The 25,150-nt window shown below is 32.7% G+C and overlaps 1 protein-coding gene across 5 annotated transcripts in view; it reads left to right on the forward strand.

Moving 5' to 3' along the window:
- Positions 1-702: 702 nt before the first annotated feature.
- LOC106718570 (furin-like protease 1) overlaps positions 703-25,150 on the forward strand; it is a 73,813-nt gene continuing 49,365 nt past the window's right edge. For 2 of the 5 annotated variants that reach the window (XM_014512712.2, XM_014512732.2), the window contains exons 1-2: positions 703-936; positions 6,651-6,991. In XM_014512712.2, the coding sequence (XP_014368198.2) occupies positions 6,848-6,991 (144 nt within the window). In that variant the 5' untranslated portion in view covers positions 703-936; positions 6,651-6,847. Of the gene's footprint in view, positions 1,133-6,650; positions 6,992-25,150 lie in introns of all 5 variants that reach the window. The other 3 variants (XM_045682924.1, XM_014512716.2, XM_014512724.2) reach the window with 3 other exon arrangements.

Genomic DNA, 25,150 nt, shown 5'->3' on the forward strand with positions numbered 1-25,150 from the left:
GTTGGTAAAGACTAGTCATATAACTATGTGCTTCTAGATGTATTTGTACCGCTAGGTGTTAAATAAAGTCAAACTGCTAAATCACGTCACACTTGCTTTAATATCTTGCACACAATACGTTGTCCGACTTTGACCCATAATTAACATACAGCCGTCAAAGAAGTTACCGTTGTAGTTAGTCGCTCAATTACATTAGTGCAAATTAAACTAAATAATATGGCAACATACAAAACAGTTACATATTTCTTTATCGGAAAGTTTACGGGATCAACCACTTCAAATGGAATCGAAGGAAAAAAACTGTAAAATATGTTTTGGTATCGAATACTCGTAGATTTAGTTAATAATCATGTTTTAATACATAATTGAAAATTAAATTTGTATAAATCAGATGTTTCTATAAGACAAGGTAATGAGAAGTTTATTGGTAATAGATTAATTTACTAGGCCTACTTACATAAAGTTTTAATAAATTGATCCTTACTTCGTACGTTTTACACTAAATTGTTACTATTCAATACTTCTATTTAATTAACTACGAAGTTCAAATAAAGCAAAATTTATGGAATTTCGCAGGAAACAGATGATTAATATTTATTATTATATTTGTTGTACTTGATACGGCCGTTTTCGGGGAAATGTTTTAGATATGGCAAACCCACGCGTCTCGTACAGTACACCATTCGAGCGGCCGAGCTGAGAGCAAGAGCAGGCAAGCAAAACGAATCAGTCAGCATCACGCGCCCGAGCGAGGTGGTCGCGTCTACGCTGCCTTCGTTCGCAATAATCACGCGCTATTTGACAGTCGTGTTGTTAAATATGACATTAGTGTGTCAGGGTGTACACATTTGAAGCTTATTGCCCAGTATGTGATGTTATTACTTTGATTTGTTACGTTAAACGAAATTTGATATACAGTGAAGCGGGATATGAGAGGTTAACGTTCGTCACAACAGCGCCGACTCTCACCGGCGACTATTGTCTAAGCGCCACGGAATCTTTGGTCCTTCCCATCGGATTTCATCGAAGAAACGTCCGCCTTAGAATAGGCCCCTACGCGAAATTCTTGAGCATGTATCAACCCGCAACGTAAACTGTTTGCACAGCGATTTGGTGCAGATAAGATAAATAAGTATGTCTATTAAGTATAGTTTTAGTTAAAAGGTGTGTTAGTGCATAAATACAGCATGTTTTGCGACGATAAATGCGGAAAGAGTAAAAGCGTGTCAACATGCCAACATAGTTCTACATAAACAATAAAAAAAAGTGTTAGTAGTCCTTGTATGTATTTTTATTTAATGGCGTTAAAAATAATAGAATAAGCTTTAAATTAATAATATATATAAACATACCTAAAAAGTCATTTAAATAAAAAAAAACTTATTAAAAAAAATCAATAATAAATTTCGGGAATTACTCATAAATGCATTAATTATAAAGTAATGTTATCTTAAATCGAACATAATTACCTATATGTTAGGCTGTTAACTTAGGCCTTGTAAATTGTTACCTGAACAGCGAGCTAAATTTCCCTAATCCTGGCTGAAATATGCGAATATTGAATACTGATATGGTTCCTACAATCGGATTTAATAGTTTAAATAAGTTTTTATTTATTCTTTTTTTATGACATATTTGTTTGAACAATGTAAAAAGAAGTAAAAAAAGTTTGGTTTATTTTATTTTGTTACGAAGTAAATTATAAATAAATATTATAAGCAAAGTCGAGATTAAAAGTGGAATAAGTTTTAAAAACGGGAACGTCGACACAATTTGCAATTCCGACGAGTAAATGCGACTGCGATGTTATTGACAAACAAAGAGTACCAAACGTAGAATAACAAAACAAACATGCGCCAATTATTATAAACAAGACGATTAATGATACTAGTTGTTTTAATATGTTTGTCATGTAATTTTTTCCTAGTTATTCTGCTCCCTTATAACAAATGAAAAGCGTAAATGTTGAGATTCACAGCATGAAAAAACTAAAACTCATAGATTCCAAAATGTTTTTCTGTAAAATAGATTTTTTACACATCTATAACATTACATCCCTATTACAGTTTCACTTCTCATAAAATAATCACAATTTTCATAAAATTATGACGTTGAATTTGATGTTGTACAATGTTGTACAATGTTAGATGATGTACAATAAATATTTTGGCGTTCGTTTGGAATTTGATATACTCAAGTATTGATAAGGTCTATCTTATGCTTATCTTTTTGATACTGTCTTTATGTGTCGTTATACTCTTTATTGTGAGTTCAATGAATAGGAAAATTGTCTTTAAAATCAAAATTATTCATTATATATAGCTTGTCTCTCAGAGACATCTTAGGTTCTTTGTTAAATATTTTATTTTCTTTTTATTTTATGTCATAAAATATTTTAGTCTTTTTTAATTAATGTAGGAGATCTATTATTATTAAAATCCTCCAAAAAAATAAGTGTACACAAATGTAATACTCATGTTATTACAATCAAGTAGAAATGACGTAAATCTTTAAGGTTAACTTTCACGTTTTTTAATCTAAAATCCAATAATCGATTTATTTGCTAGATACAGATTATAAATGTACTTAGATTAGTATACTAATGTAGATTATAAAATGGGATAAGCTTTCATACGACTGTAAATAGCAGTTCTCATTATGACAATGTATTAGGACATAGCTCAATATGTTCCCGTGGGCCTACTCATTATTTTATATGCTATTACTCTACGCCTGTGTTGGCTATGTGTATATTGTACCTTATGTCCACATTTATTACCAGATGAGCTGTCGCCCGCGGATCCGTCCGCGCGGAATTATAAAGAAAAATAACGTAAAAAGTAGTCTATGTATTCTTCCAGACTATGTTCTACATCAAGTCAAATTTCATCAAGATTCGTTGCGCCAATCCTGTGATACCTTCAAACAAACATCCAGTTATGCATCTAAACATTTATAATATTAGTTAGATTAATAAGAAGTACGATTGACAAGAGGATGATGTTTTTTGCGTGTACGTATGTGTGTTCCACTGTGACCACCTGAGGGCTAAACGACTAAACCTTTAACAAGTGAGATGTTGCATACAGTCAGTCGGGTTTTTTGGATTTATTAATTAACAAATAGTGTTAGGGTTAACGCGCATAGCTCCAAGTCCTTACTAGCCGTTGCCTCGACTCCGCCGATCGCCGATCGCCGATTCTGCGGAATAAAGATATGAAATTGCGATAAGGCATTCTGGCAAGTACGAATAGACTGCGAATGGTCGAGGTGATAGCAAGTGGACCTCTACTTCGTGGTGGCCCGACACCTCGGTGACCGCGCGCCGTCCACCCGTGCAAGCGAGAAGGACATAATGTGTTGCTAACAAATTTATATCTTTATCGCGCCCCATCGGCGACGTCGGGGCGGCAACGCGTGAATACCGCGGCGATCGCGAGGCGAGGCGGTGCCGGATGAGCGAGGAGTTGACGTGTCGGCGTTAACCCTTATTCATTTTAGTTGTAATTCTTCTAGTTTTCTTGGGAAATAAATGGCGTGTAGGATACTCCAGGGAACAGAATGTCGTAAAGATAAAAGCATCACGCTCGTAAAGCAGAAAAATGTGCAGATATTACGGATTTCTTGATTTTTTTTTTACATTACAAAATAAATGTCTTCGTTCTCTGTCTGTTTGAACTAAAGTCCTTCATGGATTTTTATTATGCCTTTTAAAATAAAACAGATTTATTCACGAGGAAAGCTAAGATATACTTAGTTAATCGTTTTTAAATGAACTTTCTTGTGGTTTTTTTCAAAACTGATATAGCAGATTTAAGTATGCCCGGAGCTAACAGTTTAATCTTTTTGCTTATTATACACACTAACTGGTTGAATTCCACGGAAGCTTAAACATGTTCTTACTTATAATAAATCTACATTAAAGGACCATTGAATAAATCTGAGCGAGGCACTAAGAGTTCTTAACCTTCTATTTTAAACTTAATTGTGCCGTTTTTCTTATTCAAGCCAATCAAATAAACCTCTATCTAGTTAAATGATTTTTTTTCCACAAATACCTTCCACGGATACTAATAAAAATAAATATCCATTTAGTTCTATAAGGTCGGATCTAATTTGCTGAATTATCCCTCATTTATTATCCTAATTTCATAATAATGTACCTATAACTATTATAATATGAATTATTTATTTCGGAAAGCTTCGAAAAACATATTTACGGCTTACTAAAAGAAGTTCTAAGAACAGAGGCGTATCTTATCGAGTGATTTATGATGGAGGAATAGATCGCTAATAAAGTGTTCAGTCCGACATTGCTGAGTGCTTGAATAATGTCCTTCATGCGTTCTTGACCTACTTGCAGGGAAAGTAACATAACCCCTGACCTTTGCTAGAAAAAGTGACGCGTTTCTATTCATAATTTGAATAATGTCTTAATTAAGTATCAAAAATGGTTATTAAAATATTTAAGAAATTTTAATAAAGAGTATTTATTATTTTTTTGTAATGAAATATTTTTATTTGTAAATACACTATTCGAAATATGAAACCGGATTAATTAATACTGAAAACAAATTATTAATTAAAATATTCTGTTAAATAAAAAAGAAGTTAGATTTGTGTATTATAAATATTATTGAAAACAAAAGAAACTTACAAATAAACATAAAAACTTTTTTTTATTAAGTATTAGTTAATTATTTGAATAGAATTCGAATTAATTATTTCTACTATAGTATATTATATTTTAATCAGACTTGTCATTGAAATTTAAGATTCCGCCTCTCTAAAGAGGGATATATGCTAAACTGATTGCCAACTTTTGTTAAAATTTGGAGAGGTACTACAAGAAGAAAATTTAATTAAATGTCAGCAAAACGTGACCTAATTTTTTAATTAAAATTACATTTCAATGTCAATCTTACAAATATTATAAATGCGAATGTTTAGATTGATGGATGGATGTTTATTTGAAGGCGTCTCCGGAACGGCTCAACAGATCTTGATGAAATTTGGCACAGGTGTAGAACATATAGTAAAAGAATGCATAGGCTACTAATAATGTTTTTTTTTTAATTTCGCGCGGATGGAGTCGCGAGCGACAGTTAGTTGTAAATAACTTACAAAATATGCACACATAACAGGTCATTGAATGTTTTAAAAGTTCATCGGCTATGCATTGTATTAGAAATGGACAGATAGATCTTAAGATGGTCCTGTCTACAGAAATTATTTAGGTTTAGTCGTACTTCCTAATAACATTAATGCGGAATTTGATACAAATGTAGAATCAACAGTTTTCTCTAATTCCACTTACTAATGTTATAAATGCGGATGTTTAGATGAATGGATGGACGGATAGATGGATGTTTGTTAGAAGGTATCTCCAGAACGGATCAACGGATCTTGATGAAATTTGGCATGGTTGTAGAACATAGTCTGGAAGAACACATAGGCTACTTATAGTTTTTTTAATGCCAGCGGACAGAGTCGCGTGCGACAGCTATTCTATTATAAATATGAACGATTATTTTAGAGTTTTGAATTGTGCGTATCCATTCATCGCTTTGATACTATACCGTTGTCCGGTCGAACACACGTTGCATTGTGGAATTATGCAAATGAAACAAGCTCGCTGTTTACCAATGACGTTACAAAAATGACTCACGTAAGAGAGGAAATTATTCACAGAAGAGACACACGTATTTAGGTGATAGTAGCTCTTATCAGCTTTGAGATAAAGTGTAAATTACAATGGCGAACGGATCAAAATTCCCGATAAGTGGCAAAGACAATGGCAACAAAGGATAAATATCTTTGTATTTATGTTGTACCTTTTAAACAAGAAATTTATAGAGAGGTCTGCACGTAACATTTGACATTCCTATCTTTTATTATAGAAATTGACAATTGTCTGAGAAAATATGGGAATAATAATATTTTGGTACCACAGATAATAATAATAATAATTATTATTCAACACAACTAGTGACTATCTATTTCTAATATAATAAAACACAATAAAAGGCAATAAAATATGTCTAATTCATTATTAACAATTAAATTTATTTTCGCATTCAAGCTTCCCCATTTATTAAACTTACCACAATAATTTAGGATAAATCTTACAATGATTGATAAAATTACTGCCGCATTAATATCAGACTTTTCGACTACGGTTATATCTGTCAAATGTAATCAGGACCACGGTTAAAATGAACTTACTTCTTTATATGCTTCTATTTACGGTTAAATTGATTAACAGTTGGTTTCTGATACCAAAATCCCTATATAAAACATATTTCATGTTTTGTCGAAGATTTGTCGAGATTAGAGGCATGCCAATCTATATATATAAAAGAAAGTCGTGTTAGTTACACCATTTATAACTCAAGAACGGCTGAATCAATTTGACTGAAAATTGGTGGGCAGGTAGCTTAGAACCAGGAATAGGACATAGGATAATTTTTACCCCGTTTTCTATTTTTTTATCCCGCGCGGACGGAGTCGCGGGTAAAAGCTAGTGTTTTATAAAAGGATTTTGGTCTCAGAAACCAATTTATATTAGTGGTTAACTATGACTATAACCGTGAATCTTCACTGCTGTGACGCTTGTATTGAATCATATTGTTGTCTTTGTTTTTTCGAAGATAATGAAAGGGATGCCAATATGTATTACAAGCGTCATCTCAGTTGAGGCACACTGTAATATCAACATAAAACAATTAACAGGAACCACTTGTAGTGTGTATACATCAAGACACAAGTTAATCAGTAGCTAAGGGCATTAAACATTTGTATGTGTGTGTGCGATGGTGATAAGTACTAGCTGGTGAGTGAGCGTGCGATGGCCAAGTGGTGGGTGCCGCTGGCGCTGCTGCTGCACGGCGTGGCAGCGCACTACACCCCCACGTGGGCGGTGTACGTGCCGGAGGGGAGGGAGGCGGCTGATGCAGTCGCAGCGGAACACGGATTCATCAACCTTGGAGAGGTAAGATTTTTGCAATTAATAAATCAGCGCTTTACCAAAATTCCATCTGATGTTAGTTATGTGGAAGAAAGATACGCGATTAGTAGACGCGGATTCACCCTAATATTGCAGGCTTCCAGGTCATACTTGATGAAATATTTTGTCTGGAAAATCTATTTGCGCGACTTACTGTGTGTTTCCACTGGCATAACACATGTATCAAAATAGGAGGAAGTTTTTGTACAAAATCGATAGTGGAATCGCATAGTTAGTGATAATATTCGGTAAAGCATCATACCGTCTATATCATATACTTCAAAGCATTACTTTATTTGTTTATTTAATACCTTTTCATTTTCTAGGAATTGTTTATTTTTCTGTATTTTTTCGTTTAATGATATGTGATTTTCAATAAAGTTTCGGGAATTAATTGTTTGATTCAGTATACCTACTACCGTGGGTTTCTGAGACCAAAATCTCTTAAAACATATCGTCATCCATGTCATATTCTTTGACAAAACAGAGATAACAATATGATTTAAACGGGGATTAGTAAAATATTTAAAACCCATTCGTAAGAAATATCAATGCCTAGGAGAGAGATTTTATAAAACAAAATTGTACAACTTCGTTTGGAATTCAGCAAACGAAGCAAGAAAACAAACAGCGCCGATTAATAGAGTGCCGAAATCAAGTACGCGGCGTTTGAATATGTTGCCACTAGCCATATCTGAGTCTACTCTGATGATTTATTGCTTCGGGAATTCATTGAAGTGTTTAACTATATACTCTAAACTAACTTCTTCTTTACTTAAACATACGGAAATATGAACATTTGATTATAATTGTTTGTAGTTATTAGAAGCTTTATACACACATAAACATTTAAAGTTACAATTACAGTCGAACCTGGACTAGCGAGACTTCAAGGGACCGTGATATTTTTTTCGCTTTTAGAGGCTTCTTGCTAACTGGAGTTTCTTGCTTATGGTTGTAGTGCATTGGGACCGGACAATGACTCCCGCTTAACGATGTTTCTCACTTATCCAGGTTCGACTACACTTACTACATAGGTACATACCAGCAAAAAATTAGTGCATTGTAAATAAAAAAAAAACTATTATTATTTGCATTAATTCCAAGACCTTTTTATGGTTTCAGCAAAAAGATTGATTACAATGTAACATAATACATTGCTCGAAGAAATCAATATAATATATAAATATTATACTAAGTTATATAAATAAATAAATAGTACGATGACCTCGGGAAGGATCTTGACCTTACAAATCAGACGGCGCCATACTTCCGGTCTTGTCTACCTAGAATGCAAAGCCCCTTTTGTTATAAAACTCCTCAGTTTCATTTAGAGAGAAAGGGAAACACAGAGAGAAAAGACAACATATTTTACATCACTCATGGTAACTTTTCATATCATTCTTTATTTATATATTGTATGGGAGTTTTCCTTTAAGTATTTTTCAAATAAGCCTTACGAAGAATTTTCAATTTGCCGTATTGTTACATTAAGTTAGTAGCAATCTTGCCAGTTGTTTAATCCTATGCGAGTAACACAGATAACTAGGGAAGTTATTTGAATCTGAGAAATAATTACATATATAAGACAAAATTAAAAAAAAAGTAATTTCCTTTTTTTTTTGTTTTGTTTAATATATGGAGATTTATTCTCTTAGGAAGAGGTGATGTCAAGTTTAATTTTTTGATCGATTTTATTTTAATAATAGTTTTTACCCGCGACACCGGCCGCGGTATTTAAAAAAAACTTAATAAGAAGCCTATGTGTTCTTCCAGATCACGATCTACATCTGTGCCAAATTTCATCAAGATCCGTTCAGCCGTTCCGGAGATACCTTCAAACAAACATCCATCTAAACTAAACATTCGCATTTATAATATTAGCAAGATTTATTGTCACAAACAAAAATAAAAAAAACTTGCTCAATGTAATTTATAACGTTCTTATAACGTTGAAGTCTAATGTTCGTGTAATTATAAGATAATCCAGCTTTAGGTGTATTTTTAGCTAATGTTTTATTAAACAATGGCTAGTTAGTGTCAAGACAATCTAAAGTTATACTCATAACAATGTAATCATCGACTGTTGACGAAGTAGAAACTATACAACCTCTAAAATGCTATTTAATCTATATATCTATATATATAAAAGAAAGTCGTGTTAGTTATACTATTTATAACTCAAGAACAGCTGAATCGATTTGACTGAAAATTGGTGGGCAGGTAGCTTAGAACCAGGAAACGGACATAGGATAATTTTTACCCCGTTTTCTATTTTTTATTCCGCGCGGACGGAGTCACGGGTAAAAGCTAGTTGTAAATAATGAGGGATATAGCCATTTAAAATAATTAAATGTTTAATTATACAAAAATGGAACAACCTTGATGTGCTCCGGTGATACATTCCAAACGGAAGACCCATTTGAGTCGAGTTGAATTAAATACAAACTATTTAATTGTTTGTTTTTGTTAAATTGGTGTCAAGTTAACTCATTCAATGAGCTCGCTATTGTTCTATCAATGAAGTATAGAAGAATGCTAACGTATTTAAAGCGTAATTTGTATTATTCTAGTCTCGCTCTGATTGAAATGTTGCCAATACGTGGTATGTGTTTTGCTCGACCGACAATAGGGTAATTTTTACGAGATCGAACTCTTTCTTTTCTCGCTTCTGGGTTTTTTAAGTTAGTAACTAGGTATTCTTCATAAGATCGTTGGTATATTGGCGTCGGCTAATTTTTTTTTTTCATTTGTTATGGTTCTCAATTTTGCTTAAACGTCTTCCGGAAACTGATGTGCTGTAGATTTCACATTTTAATTTTGATTTTTAGTCCATATCTTTTTTTTTATCGGAGAAGGGGGCAAACGAGCAACGGACCGAGAAATATCTGTTCTTTCTCTTTCATAAAAATTATATACAATAACAATTTCACCATAATAATTTAATCAATATTCTATTTTGCTTATAAATTGTCTAGTAAAGTACATAATTGACATATTCACGTGCGATAAATATATTGTACTTGTCGTCGGTGACTTCGTCAGCGCATAATTTAAAAAAAGTAGCCTATAATATGTCTGCATGCATAAGCTACCTTCCTTTCTAAGCCCCGTCAAAATCGGTCCAGTCGTTCCGGAGATTACCCGGAACAAACGCGGCTAGTACAGACAAAAATAAAAAAAAAATACTTTTCATTATCAATTACGCAAAGTCAATGTGTACGAAGATTTTTTTTTCGATATAACACACAGACACTCTAATTTTATTAATATGTATAGAGTATAGATTATTTTAAAAATATGTGTATTTCATTACATTGAATACATTTTCTGATATGAGTCTGTTTCAAAGGGAACGTGTATTGATCGTTAAACATACACGAATACAAAAGCTACGTTTCTATTTGGATAGGTTAAATAGATGATTGGTAATTAACTTAATCATGTTGATCTTAAAGTACGCATCACCTGTTTGTTTACAGATTACAAATATCATAAAATGTAATTCAATGTTAGTGGAATTACACATAAATATCTTAGAGCCGAAATGGATTAAAAAAATACGATTGTTAAGCAAAGAAATAGAAACTATACGAAAACTATAAGATTCAAATATTTAAAAGGAATACAGAAGTCTGCCTTCATCCTTTCATCGTCTTTGATCTTTAAATTGTTCCAAGTAATTTTACTCTAGGTCTAGGTTCCTAAATCTCTATATAAAATATATCGTTATTCCTGTCATTATCTTTGACAAAACAGAAAACATTAAGTTTTAAAAGGAGATTGTGGTCTCAGAAACCAACGGTTAGTCTTGTAGTTCTCGGGAATGCTTTACACTTAATTCTTGCTTTAGCGATGTGTGTGGTCCAGCTGAAATGTCATTTTTTATTATAAGTCAGAAAAGGATGGCTACTTTATACGGAACACAACTAAAACAAGTAAACAAGGCAAGCATTTAGAATTGTATGAAACAATGAAACGTTTAGAAATCGACGTATTATAACAATGAGATCGTTTGTAAATGGTTATTTTATACACAAAGGGAATATTCATATTATTTGTGTGAACTATTGCTTTGTTTAACCTTTTAATCTAAAGCACAATGTAAATAATATCTGAATGTATAATTATTTCAAATGTTTTTTTTTTATTGTTGAACATGTAATTCTCGCAAGTATGTATACTTCGTTTATTTTTTAATTGGCTCATTCACAAAGAAATCGCAACTAAGGCGTACCTAAAGTATCATTAAAATGGAATGTCTGAGTTGTTTTTGTTGATCTTTGACAGTTTTTGTCAAAGATTAACTAGATCGTACCAAAAAGATTTGAGATAGAAAGACTAGAAATCTAAAAACAACTTGAATCGGAGTAGTCATTCCTAGAAGCTCAATCGATAGTCCAAGATTATTATAGCTTTGATACCGAACAAAGGGTATCGCTGTCAATTAAAACCCATTAGGGTATAGCAAAGCTTCGTTTCGTTCTAGCTTCGTTTCACAAGAAATAAAAAAGAAATGTTGAAAATTTACTCTACGATATTTAACTTTAATATTATTTTTTTTTTTTAATTTTATTAACATTCTAAAATCCTAATTCAATTCCTTGTATGATTGTAAAAACTAATCGCTGGACTGATTGTTCTATTACTATAAAAAGCTATATTAAAACTATGAGATTCAAATATTTTAAAGAAACACAGAAGTCTTTCATCCTTTCATAGTCGTTTCTATTGATCTTTACATTATTTCAATGATTTAATTTAAACCGAAATCTCCATTTAAAACACATTATTATATTTGTTTTGTTATATGTACAAAGATTTTTGTCTCAGAAACCCACTGTAATCATACTTTGAAGAAGAATGAAAATGACAGTTTACTCTTTGTAATCAGTCAACCATATTCTTCTTTTAGTGGAGAATAAGTCAATATGTGCACTTTTATCTTCAACTTTTGTATTAATAAAAAGCAATTACTGTTCGCATACCACGCATATTGGGATTCCAATGTACAACCAAATAATTGCAAGCCTAGACGTTTCGGTATTACGCTATTCTCAATGAATTTCAATTTAAAATGGTATGCCCGTTTTCATTACTGAATCCAGACACACTAGCATACAGCATAGATTATGTACAATTTTAGATAGGACAACGTTTTAATCTAAACATATCGAAAACGATTTACTATTTGACCAAATAGTCCGCATGTATATTGACAATTTGATTATGGGGGGGGGGTATAATAAGTCAAATATTTTTTTAACTAATTACTGGTTTTAATTGAACAAAATAAAATGCGATGAAGGTACAAAATGTATATATGTAGAAGAAAAGACATAGTTTCTATTTAAAATGTTTTATTCAGAACGTCATATCTATTTATTTGTATGACTTTGTTAGTCACAATATACCACAATCAGCGTGGGCGGTAGGAACTAAACAATCGCATATCAAGATTTGCGACGGAATCCTGAGTCAAATGAAGTGCATGCTGAAACATACGCAGATAATATTAGAGATATTCCTTCTTGTGATTTTCTTGAGCATTTATTTTTATATCTTTAAAACTGAATTACTTTCGTACTTTTTGTTAAGAAAGTAGAGACAAGCGGCAAGACAAAAAAGCACTCCTCACGTGATTGCCCGTAATTTGTTATCGTAATAAAAAAAAAACTGCCACACTCAAATAAACGGTTACTTAAGCAGTCCCTCAGTGTAGATTTCACTTTCTATGTGAGTGTGATAGAATTTTTTTTTTTAATTTAATTGGTCACTTTCAGGTGCCATTTGAATTTTCAATACGAACTCCTCTTTGGGTCTTTGAAATGTGTCCGCTTTTAGAAAGTTCCACCGTCACGAGTACGTTGCGAAGCGCTCGACAGAAATAAACAGGAAATTTTAGTGGGCACACATATTTATTTAACGTGACATCGGGATTTCATCCGTTTATGGACGTGCTATTTTTGTGACAGAGGGGCGACTTAATAAAACCACTGAATTAACTCTAGAGACGATATAAACTGTTCTTTATCGATTAGAGGTTAACTAATGAACTATAATAAAACCACCGCTGATTATAGAATGTCATAGATAGATACATTTGTCAATTTTTAATCGGACTATCCATACAATGACTATCTAGGAAAATTTCATTCGACAGATGGAACTTTTAATATGAATGCAAAAGGTAAATAGGTCACTTTGTAAAATTAAATTTTCAGGTACATAGGCATCTTTAGAAGTCATATTACTACCGTACCAAACCATAACTATGAATGTTGATATGAATTGATAAGTGCACTTGTATACCGACTCAAAGGTGAATCCACAAAGACTAGTTACATAAAAGACCGGACACTGTTGTAGCTCTTGCAATCCTTTGCGCACACTAGGAATGTCAGACCTGAATGCTTCGTTAGGAAACGAGAAATGGTAAACAAAGAAAATATAGATGTACAAATGTATGTATGTATGTAGACATGTCTTATAACTGTTGCCTTGCGGTTACACTCAAATGCTTTCATATTTTTGTTTGTTTTGTTTCCTAATAAAATCTACGGTAAGGTTTCATTTGTTTTATAACTAGCTGTCGCCCGCGCCTCCGTCCGCGCGGAATTAAAAAAGAAACGTAGTTAGTAGCCTATGTGTGCTTCCGGATTATGTTATATATCTGTGCCAAATTTCATCTAGATCCGTTGAGCCGTTCCGCAGATACCTTCAAACTAACATCCATATATCCATATATCCATCCATCTTAATATTCGCATTTATAATATTAGTAAGGTATGTTATATGTTTCATACTAAGGGAGTCGCAGTTATTTCAGATTTGTTGGTGCATTTCAAATGTTATTGTATTTGCTTGTCTTAGTTTTTTTGACCAAATGTTTTTTCAGAAGAAAAAAGATGGCATCACACTAATTAAGGTGTATTAAGTTTCATGTCATGTGAAGATCTAAAGGGATCATGGGACTAAAAATACGAGGAGAATAGAAATAATATCTTACTGAACAGTCCAGTGGCAATAAAACCGCACTAAAATTTCTATATTTTACGAAACACCATCTCTCCCTAGAACGTATGTTCTCTAAATCATCTCTAACCTAGTTGTTATTTAAAGAACTACTCTACTATGTTAGGTAGGATTAATATTGGATTTTTTTTTATATAAAATACGGTTTTAAACAGGTCACCTGATATTTGGCGATCGATGTCCATAGGATTCTGTAATAAGAAAATAAATTGCAGATGCGTTGCTTATCGTTATTAGACAGAGAAGACAATAGGAGGAGGATATTTCTTTTTTTCTATTTATACCCATACCCTTCCCATCCTTCCATCAAATAATAGTTGGAGAGAGAAGTATACTAATGTTAGGAGACGAAGTAAGACAAGCCTCTGATTACCTCGTTTTTATTAAAAAGTTTATCATAAACTAAAAGTTTCTATATTTAAAAGAATCTGTGGTATTTCTTCGTACATTTTACGGACATCCTGTACAATCTAATTTAACTTTTTAATATGTTCTACAACTTGAAGCTGACAGAAATACTTGGTGCAGAGTTTTTGATTTGAATCCGTGATGCAGAAAATGAGATGTACTGAGTTATACGTCTGATGTACACAGATTCATTTAAGGGTAACTTGAATATTATCTTATTGTTAATTATTCAAACAAAAACCTACTGTCCTCCACTTTCTGTGTGTCCCCTCTGAATAAAGTTAGCAACACATCTACGATTGTGGATGTCTTTAAGTAGCGGTCGTTTCGCTATGTCGACGTATTCAGATGGCCGCTTGTTTGTTTGTCACCTTATAATATTAAAAAAAAAACACTAAGCAATAACTTTAATCTAATAGAAATCCGACTGAAATACTAAGGAATAGGTGAGATAATTTTTATTACGTAAATAAATACTTTGTGCTACCCTGAAACTTACGTACACAATTGTTATCTCACTTTTCTCACATAAAATAAAAAGATGGTTTTTAAATAAACGTTAAATTAGTATAGATTATCGTTAAGTATAATTATATGAGAACAAATTTAATTGTAATTTACTAGTTTCAGACTGAATTACACGTTTTTCTGGTCATTATAAAATATTTAGGTTATGAATAGTAATATTTGTACATATTTCTTAGCGCGCAGATGATACTTTACTTTGAATTTTAGTTTCAATCTGTATTTAAAAGTAAAAAAAAATATCGATGTTCTTGTAAGTTTTCTTCACAAGAACAAATAGAATTGTTTCTTACAGAATCTCGCGGATGAAGACAGACAAACGTGCCGGATTTCTCTCGCAAAACTATTTTTGTATACCGTTATCCCGGTTATTGCATTCCTTCCTACGCCATTTAAAGTGGAGTAACGCAATTTGTTTATAAATGCATAACCTTTTCACCTTTAATAGTACCCGTAAAATGATATGCTTTTCTCTGCGTTGGCGGATAGAAATACCAAATTGAATTTGTCATTTTATATTATTTTTAAAGTAAACGCAATTACTTGTGTCATTTTTAGAATTGAATGTGGGTTAATTTAGGCCTATTTCTAGATTTTGTAAATAAAGAAGATTATTTGTTGTTATTTTCATAATAATAAAGTCCACAAATAACGAAAAATATAACACGACTACGATAACATGACACTATCCGTTTACTCTACTGTACATGAGGCGAGAAATTTATTTTGTATGTACTATACCGAAAAGGATATCTGACCCGGTGGTCATAAGTCAAACTAAATTATGACAGCTCACTAGCGTTCTCGTGTCAAATTCAAAAAAGTGTCAAAAGGTTATTTTCATGCTGTAGCTGTCATGTAATTTTTTTCTTTGATGCTGTTTTCTATGCCCATGTTAGTTTTACACATTTCTTGGCAGAAGTAACTGCGATAGCAGCGCCACTCTCTTGCGCCAGATTTCCTTGTTGGAATGTACAAGTCTTCAACAGATATCTTCTCACATTAAATAATGGGATCGACTTTATTATACTAGAATGATGACGTCATTCTCAGTTATGATGTGATTGTGCACGCGTATAAATTAAAGCGTTTGAACATAAATAATACAGTGATGACCCATTCCGTGTCCAAATGGCGCGCGACTTCTCTTTGATGGTCGGTACTCTGTATCAAAGCGGTAGACGTCCCCTCATCACATGCTCTCTTGAAATGCATAAATCTCTTCACACAATGTCAATTCTAGATGCATTTTTGTTTTAGTTTGTATAATTCATGACTTTGTTGAAAAATCTTTTTGAGTTTGTGTGTCACTAAATCGTAGAAATTAGTCCGATTCATAGATGACGTGACTCCGATAATATAAGATGGGAACAAAAGAAAACAGGCACCAAAAAAAGGATAAAAGATTAATAAATAAACATCTTAAACATTTCATGTATTCCTGTAATAATTACACTCATTTTAAATATAATTTTAGCTAACATCGTTCGTATTCTATTGAAACTGATAACACGATAACGTGTTAGATACAGAACTCCTTTCATACAATAGTCCGGCAGAAGTCGGCGTGCGATAGATGCGATAAATGGATGTTCACAGTCGTATATGAAATAGTCGTATTGTTAAGACGGCCCTGGCTTGTACACTACTTGTATTGTAAGCGTCAATTGATATGGACAATTTGACATGATGAAACGTACTGCTGTATAAAAGAGTAAATCCTTGTAACATTATCGAAGGAGATTGTACAGAGAATAATGTCCGATAAAAGAGGAGTAGCAAAGTACATCTCAAAGTATGGAAAGGGGAAGAGAATTAAAATTAGGCCCCCGGCACATACTCATCGGACGAAACGCTGAATTATTTCCAATTCACGCCTGTCTTCTCTGTGGTCGTGGTATTGCACCGGCCGAGCTGGCAAATTCGTGTCAAAGATTTCTGATTACTGCTGGCTGTACCACTGTTGGTAATGTTAGTTTATCTATTTAGGGTTGGAGGGTAGGTTCATTGACGATCTTTTTACACAGAGTATCTTTTATATTATTTTTTCTTTCTTTACCTTTTACATCTATATTCATCGTACATACTAGTAATATCAAATTCAATCTCTAGCAATTCGTTCCGTTGAACAAATAAAAAAAAATATGTTGTTCGAATCGGATACTAACTACAGGATGTTTGCAAAACGCAAAGGGCGTTGCTTGCAAGACAATCGTACGCTCCGCCGATCAACCGTGACCAGAATAGATAATCACTTCAACTATAATAGATTTGGTTTCATTTTATTTCTTAAACAAATCAGCCGTATCTATAGTTACTACAATAAATTGTTCTTTCAATTTTGGTAACTTTTTACAAGTCAACAATGATGGAAACATGTATAGAGAGAAAAGAAGACGATTGTGCTTATGTTTCACTTTCTTAAAACGCTATCAGAGGAAATAATGGAAGAAACTTCATTCAGCCAAGACCGGTATAGCGTCGGATATATATGAAATATAATGTAGGAAATATAAAGCAAAAGATACAAGCCAGTTCATAAAATACAGTCCGCGCATACATTGCACAGCGGCTTTACACACGTTCAACAAACTTTAAACCATATATCATTGCATTATATTTACAACACAGCATGTCTGAGCTCTACGCTAGAATTTATGGAAAAATATTTACTTTAAATATTAAAACAAAAATCATGTAGCCATAGAGTATTCAATTATTTAATAAAGATAGTGATAGATAGAAAACTTACTATTTTTTATACATTTAATATGAAAATATCTGTTTTATTAGATCTATAAAACAATTATAATGCTAACAAAACATAACGATATAATTGTGACCAGAAATTTCACCGTATAAATGTTATGTCAGTTTTTTCAAGCAATATAAGCAAGAATATAATATGTTTTTTGAATGAGCTTAGCAGTACACGGTTGTTATCATTTTACGGACAAATAAAGTTGTTAAAAATCACATAAAAACCATCTTTCGCAATACTATTTTCATTAAAAATACATGATTAGACTTCGTGTGAAATTTTTGGTATTCATATTAAAGTCTAAGGTCACAATTAAGTGTTACGACCCACTTTACTTACAGGCAAATGCTCATTATTTTATAATTGCTTGTTATTGTAATAATACGTATAAGTCATTTCAAATATCTTGGCGGCCTAAGGACATCAGCACGCTGCGCAATGCCCTCTCCCCGCATGCTGCTACGCTCCGCTATACCTAACATTGTGTTAACGAAGCGACTCGCGCGAAGTTAACAGCTGCCAATATATCTGAAAACATTTATACCTATTAGCGAACAAGGGCAACCAGCCGATGGTCAAGGCTAGTAGTAAAAATTCTTTTTTTAACCGACTTCATAAAAGAGGAGGATCTTAATTTGTCTGTATGTTTTTTTTATTCGGAAGAATTCTTATCAACATATTTTTAAAAAACTGAACAGTCGTTTTTTAGGCTTCACACGGGTGGATATTTCTTTTGTCACATTTTATAACAGAATTAAATATAACCTATATAACTCAGGGATAATGTTCACTCTAATGGATAGTAAATTTCTTAAAGTCTAGTAGTTCTTGAGTTTGTTGACATGAGATAATTGTGTTTTAACGGTTTTCTTTTCTTTTGTTTCAGGTATGCTTTAATCTGACATATGACAGGAAGTTCACAACATTTAACGATAAGGTAGTCAATGAGTTTTAACACGAGAAAATATGTTAAAAAGATAAATTGACAATATATACCACCAGTAAAAAACAAATATTTTTGTGTCCGAAGTTAACTCCTTAAGTTTTGCGCTACTACTTACAGCCAACTTCAGATAAATGTGAATTCGTGCGTAGAACTGCGTCGGTTGCCGTCTTGCTCCATTCATTATCTCTGAGTACTCTGTTATCAACGCCCCAAGATATTTGTGTAGTCTAAACGACAATGATAGCTAGTGATTACGTCGTATAATCAAAATATGTTGCTTGTTTTAAATATTAAAACAATTGCTAGCTAGTTTTGAGAATAGGTAAAATATGCGGCAAATAAATACAAGTAGTGTAGGTATTGGTATTTCATATTAATTTATTGAAAAAGGACTGAGTGATGTGTTTTTCCATGCAAATTTAGTCAGTCAATATGGTGTCGTTATTTGCGCGGCTTATGAGAACGTGACGTCACATGTTTGCTATATAATTTACATTAATAATCAAGCAGTTATCAGTTATGGACAAGTCTTTTATAAGCAACATGAAAATTGATTTTGCATTGTTATACAAATATTCACTGAGTTTCCACTGCTTAAATACTTGTACAAAAAACATTTCAGTAAAAAATAAAATATACTTTTATTTTTATTTTAAAAGACAGATATATTTTTTTATAAATATGTCTTAGTATGGTTAAGGTCTTCCTTAATCACCAATTAATGATCCAGCGGCAGAGTAATTTTCCACCGATAAAAGCTTTCATTGTATTAAATACTAGTTGTCGCTCGCAACTCCGTCCGCGCGGAATTAAAAAACTTAGCCTTTGTGTTCTACTTGTGATCCGTTGAGCCGTTCTTGAGATACATTCAACCAAACATACATTTAAACATTCGCATATATAATATTAGTAAGATAAATTTACTTTCGAAATGAAAGGCTATTTTACATTAACTTATTCGTAAATACAGACTCTACTCTTCATATTTACACATTAAACTAAACCACTTATTCCGTATGTCGATACATATTTAATGTATTTCTACCCGATTTCCTAAATGTAATAATGTACTTAAGAACTTTAATATATTATTCATGAATGTAAAGAGCAGAGTCTTTTGAAGCGATTCGAATTTATCGATAGAAAATAGGACGGTATATGTTTTAAAGTTTAGCAATTTTAGCAGAAATAATGTGTATATGTACTTATATTATAAATGTGAATGTTTGGATGGATGTTTATTTAATGGTATATCTAGAACGACTCAATCGCATCTCAATCTAATATGGCATATTATGCGTTTTTTTATTTTTAATTCCGCTCGGGCGGAGTTGTGGGCGACAGTTAGTTTGGTTATATAGGTATAATAATATAGTAAGCCAAATGGCTAGTTTTAAATTATTTCGAAAAATATTTATGTATTTTTCCTTAACCACCTTTATTATTTTGTTTCTTGTGAAAATTAAAAAAAATATATGAAAAATTATTTACGTCCAAAAATATATAGTCACGTGTTATTAAAAATATTTGTTTATTTATGCAACATCACATTTAAGTTTCTTAATTTCACAACTTCTGACAAATATGTTAAATAAAAAGATCAGTATGTATTGTTGATGTACTGTTGCTTAGCTCATTTAAAATTGAAGGTTTTTCTCGGCAATGGAAATCCGTAATCCCCGTTTATCTCTCTCCGTTACGAACGTCTCTGCTTTAATTTTTATTCATGAAGTGTAACATTGATTTTATTCTTAAGTCACCAATCTCAAGGATAACTGCTCTATATAGCTTGTTTATTTTTTATGTCGACTATCTGTTATTTTAATGTTTGCGAACTTTTTATCCCATAGCGTACTTGTGTTGCTAAGGTCAATGCCCGAGTAGTTGCCACCCGAAAAAATTATTGATTTAAATTCACGTACAAATTTTCTATATGATTATAAATTATTTATAAGTTTGAAAATACGTAAGATTCTGTTGTTAAATTTCTATTGTACCTACAGATAGAAGAGTCTTTTAACAAAAGAGCGTAATATTTTTTTTATCAACAAATTTTTTTTTGTCTATGATATTGTAATGTTCTAGTGCGTTGTAGGGAGTTTTTTATTTTAAGAAATTGTCCTTAATTTCAAAGGTGGCATTAAACGTATCATTAATTTTATTACTAGCACATTTTGGTTAAGTAAAATAGAGAAATTAAACATTTCACATACTTGCACATCTGAAGTGGTGTTCAGGAAAGGCGTTAAGAGTTTTGCAAATCAATAAATGTTCCGGGGGTCAAGGTTTTGATCATTCGGGTCACACGAAAGAGGACGGAGTGGACGCGTATTGAGAGTGCCCTCAATTCTACAAAAGTATCAGGCCGCTGATATCGCCTTTTTTAAAATTCAATTCAAAGATTTTTTGCCGTTACAGCGCGTACGTGTTTGATTTATTATTCAAATGACTGTGAAGATACCAAAAAGTATTCAAACTGTTGAGAGCAGCCTAACGAAGACATACTAATACTACTATACTGATGTAATAAAGCGTAAACTCACACATTTTATAACGCAGGATCGTAGCAATCATGGCATATTTTTGAATAATTATTTTTGCAATAAAAAGCCTTATTCTTAGGACACGCTTTGTACTATATGTTTCCACGCCTTTGAACTTAGGGTGTGAGTATTTTGAAGAAAAACTGTAATGTGAGAAAGGGACAAAAATTACAAGCCAATGGCAGCAAAGATCTATGGTTTCCATGGTAACGGTAATTCTCAGCCAATGGCGAATTCGGTCGTTGTCATTTGAGCATTTCAATTTTGACAATTGTAATTGAACGGTTTTTCCCTGTAACAAAAATGAATGGAATTTCTTGTGTATGAAGCCGCACGGGAACACCAAGTATTAAATAGAAAATATGGTAGAGTCAGCAAGTAAATGTCGAAGTTATAATAATATTTATGTAAATAATTATTGAATCTGTACATTTCTTTTGACACATCGAGGTCATTTACGAGCACGTTCTTGATTGAAACACATTATAACAAGTTCCTGTATGAACCAAACGCTAGGTGCGTCAACTAATAATTTTTCATTGCGAAGCAAATTGTTGTTGAAATGCTCGACTAATCGTGTTTTTCTTGATTAAATTTATTATATTCCGATAATACCGCGTCTAATTTCATAATATATTGTTATGCTTTACCGGTTTGAACTATGTATTTCATTGTAACGGACATTCTGAAAACGCGTAATTAATTTTTTTTCTTATAGTTTAAGCGACAAGAATGGTTTTTTTAAGTTATAAATTATGTGTTTATTCGACGTTAATTTGAGATTATCTCTTATTGTTGCACTCAGTAATGTTATATGGGTACTTAAACAGTCCCTTCTAATTCTAAATAAAAAAAACCTTTATCTTACTATCTTAGTTATCTTACTAATATTATAAATTCAAATGATCTATTCATCTAATGGATGGAAATGGATGTTTGTAAGAAAGTATATCCAGAACAGCTGCATGACTGCTGACGAAGTCGAGGGCGCCAACTAGTAATATAGATGCGAAAATTTAGATGGATGGATGGATGTTTGTTAAAGGTATCTCCGGAACTGCTGAACGAATCTTGATGAAATTTGGCACAGATGTAGAACATAGTCTGGAAGAACACATAGGCTACATATTAAGTTTAACGCTGGGCGACCGCTAGTACTAATACAAAATGTAAATTTACACTAAGAGAATTTGTCTGTCAAATACTTTTCTAACTACATACAGTAGTTTCTTATATATAGTGGTCGAAGGGCCTTATTGGTCTGTTGTAAAATGACTTCATACAATTGGGATTATCGTACGTATAACGTAAAGAGCTTCAGTAACACTGTAGATGTTGTTAGTATCGACCCGGTAGCAGGACCGACCAAACCGCAAGCTGCTCGCAAACATTGAGCCCATTCCACTGACACGGACCGGTGATCACAAACAAATTAAGTACATCCCAAAGCAGTTATCCTAGCATTCATCTTAATTTGAAATTTGTCACAAATTTAACACGTTGAGACATAGAGTATGGCCTGGTTACTTTTTAAAAAAAATGTAGTAGCCTAAAATGTGTTTTTGACCACCCTTTTTATTATTGTTAATCAAATGTATTTCGCAGTTTTTGAGTCTAGTATGTCTTGAAATTATGACCCAAACTATTGTGTGTAACAATAAATAGTCGACCCTATTGTGAAAACAACACCACTTTCTACTTACAACGTATGTATAATGTCAAGTAGTATATTGCAATACGTTTTATAAATGAGGCACCTCAAGCCCCATTCTTTCTACCTCATCTTATTTCACTCCCCTCTTATTGATCGTAACGTATATTGATGGAAACATTTCCCTCAACATTAAGAGGGAGGAAAATAATAAATTTTCCTCTCTTAAAAAAAAAACAATAACTAGAAGTAATTCACCAAACCACAACTTCAAAACATGTGTTCATGAAAAGAGTGTAAAAAGCAGGTATTCTATACAAAATTCGCGTGTTCCAGTTGTAAAGCGGGTAGATACATAAAATTTTCCACACGAGCAACACAGCTGCACTCACAATATCGCCCTCCCCATCTCACGGCGCGAGATAATGGTAAGGTATTTGACAGCGGAGTTTATATTGCGGAGGGTTGCACGTTGCGAGGTACCCTAATAAATTTCTATCTCCCAAGACAAACGGACACCGTTTGATAAATAAACAACATTCTTTTTATATAATGCGAATTTTTGCAACGACAAACTCGAAGTTAGAGAAATAAACGACGGTAATTTCTGACTAACGATAAATGACTGTCTTTTTACCTAAAGAAAGTTAACTAACTAGCAATCGGATTGTATCTAAACTATATCTATTACGATAGCTTCCACTTCTATAATCTATGGAAAACGTGTTGTCATCTTATTCATTTTCTTTGAACAATAAATAGAACAATATGTTTTTGTACAGAACAACAGTTTCAGAACTTCTTGAATCATTACTTATCCTAAAATCTGCACAGTATACTGTTAATTCCGGAAGCTATGTGGATAAGCTTTGCTTCTTTGTAATGCATCGTATCTTGCAGAATACCAAGCATAGCTCTCACTGAAACGTACTGAGTTACTTTGTGCTCTCGAATTAGCCTAACATTGAAGGATCATGTCTCTAATACTAGTACTCTAAACAAATACGCTACTAAAATAGTTTCCATTTCAAGGATAGAATTTATACTCTATAGAAATTTAGTGATAAAAAATACACCAACAATTTTGTACCTACGATACATGTGAAGGTTTATAATTAAATTGTAAAGCAGTAAAAAGAGGAAAAGATCTTGATTATTACATCTATCTCTTTTATATTCATTTCATGCCTTATCTTTTTTATCTCTCATGTAATGAAATGTGCCTAAACTTGACATGTTGTTACCATTTAATTCTAGTGCAAGTGATCTCGGATAAGTAAGGTTTAAAAATTATTAGCAAACTTTAAATAAGGAAACTATAAAGCTACGTATGTTATATAAAGAATTTTATTATCCTCGCGTATACAATGTAAGAGTGAAAACGTGGGAAAGTTTTATTTAAGCATTTGTGTTCGCCACCTTCTTTGCACTCCGTACACTACAATATAAAAACTTTTACATTCTAAACAATGTTAAAATGTGCTCTAAAACAAATACAATCATCATACAGTATACAGTAGATGCGAAGTTATTTTGCTAAGTTCAAGTTTTACTCCAAAAAAGATCATTGCAACATTTGTTTTATACGGTAGGGGAAGTATACTCCTATTACTTCTATGGCCAGTGGTCACTTCTCTATTTAGGAATTAATGGTGGCCACTTGCTTTTCTGTCACCTTATACAAAAAAAAAGAGTAAGCTGTGTTTTTACTTATCTATCTACCAGACCGAAACCGACGTTTCTAGTTATATTGGTCAACTAGAAATAGCTAAATTGTTCTGTGAATGTTTCTCCGTACATTGTCTTGCGACGTACGTACACGATCTGGTTGCATCCGGAATTAGAATAGGTGTCAATGTCAGCTGTTTAGTTGTCAGTTTGTGCATCAAGGATAGTAGTGTTCTTTATTTATGCTCGCACAAAGAAATGCATGAATATATTCATAGACATATTTGTATGTGTGAGTCATACGCATATTTGTAAATGCACGCGCATGTGAAATATGAACGTGTAAACGCATGCCAGAATTACGCACACATATAAAATGTATAAATTTCTAGTCAAGCGTTTATATTTTTACCTATTATAGGATTGATCAACACCAAAGCAGCCATTTAAAAACTTTTAAATTTTTTTTCGTCACTGGTAGTCACCCGCGGTCACTTAATCAGTGCGGAATTAAATAAAAAAAGCCTATAATTTTCCCGCATTAGCTATCTTGTCAAAGTCGGGGCTCAGCCTTTCGGACATTATCTGGAACAAACGCGAACTTTCG

Source organism: Papilio machaon, chromosome 20 (assembly GCF_912999745.1).
Source record: "Papilio machaon chromosome 20, ilPapMach1.1, whole genome shotgun sequence".
NCBI lineage: Eukaryota > Metazoa > Arthropoda > Insecta > Lepidoptera > Papilionidae > Papilio > Papilio machaon.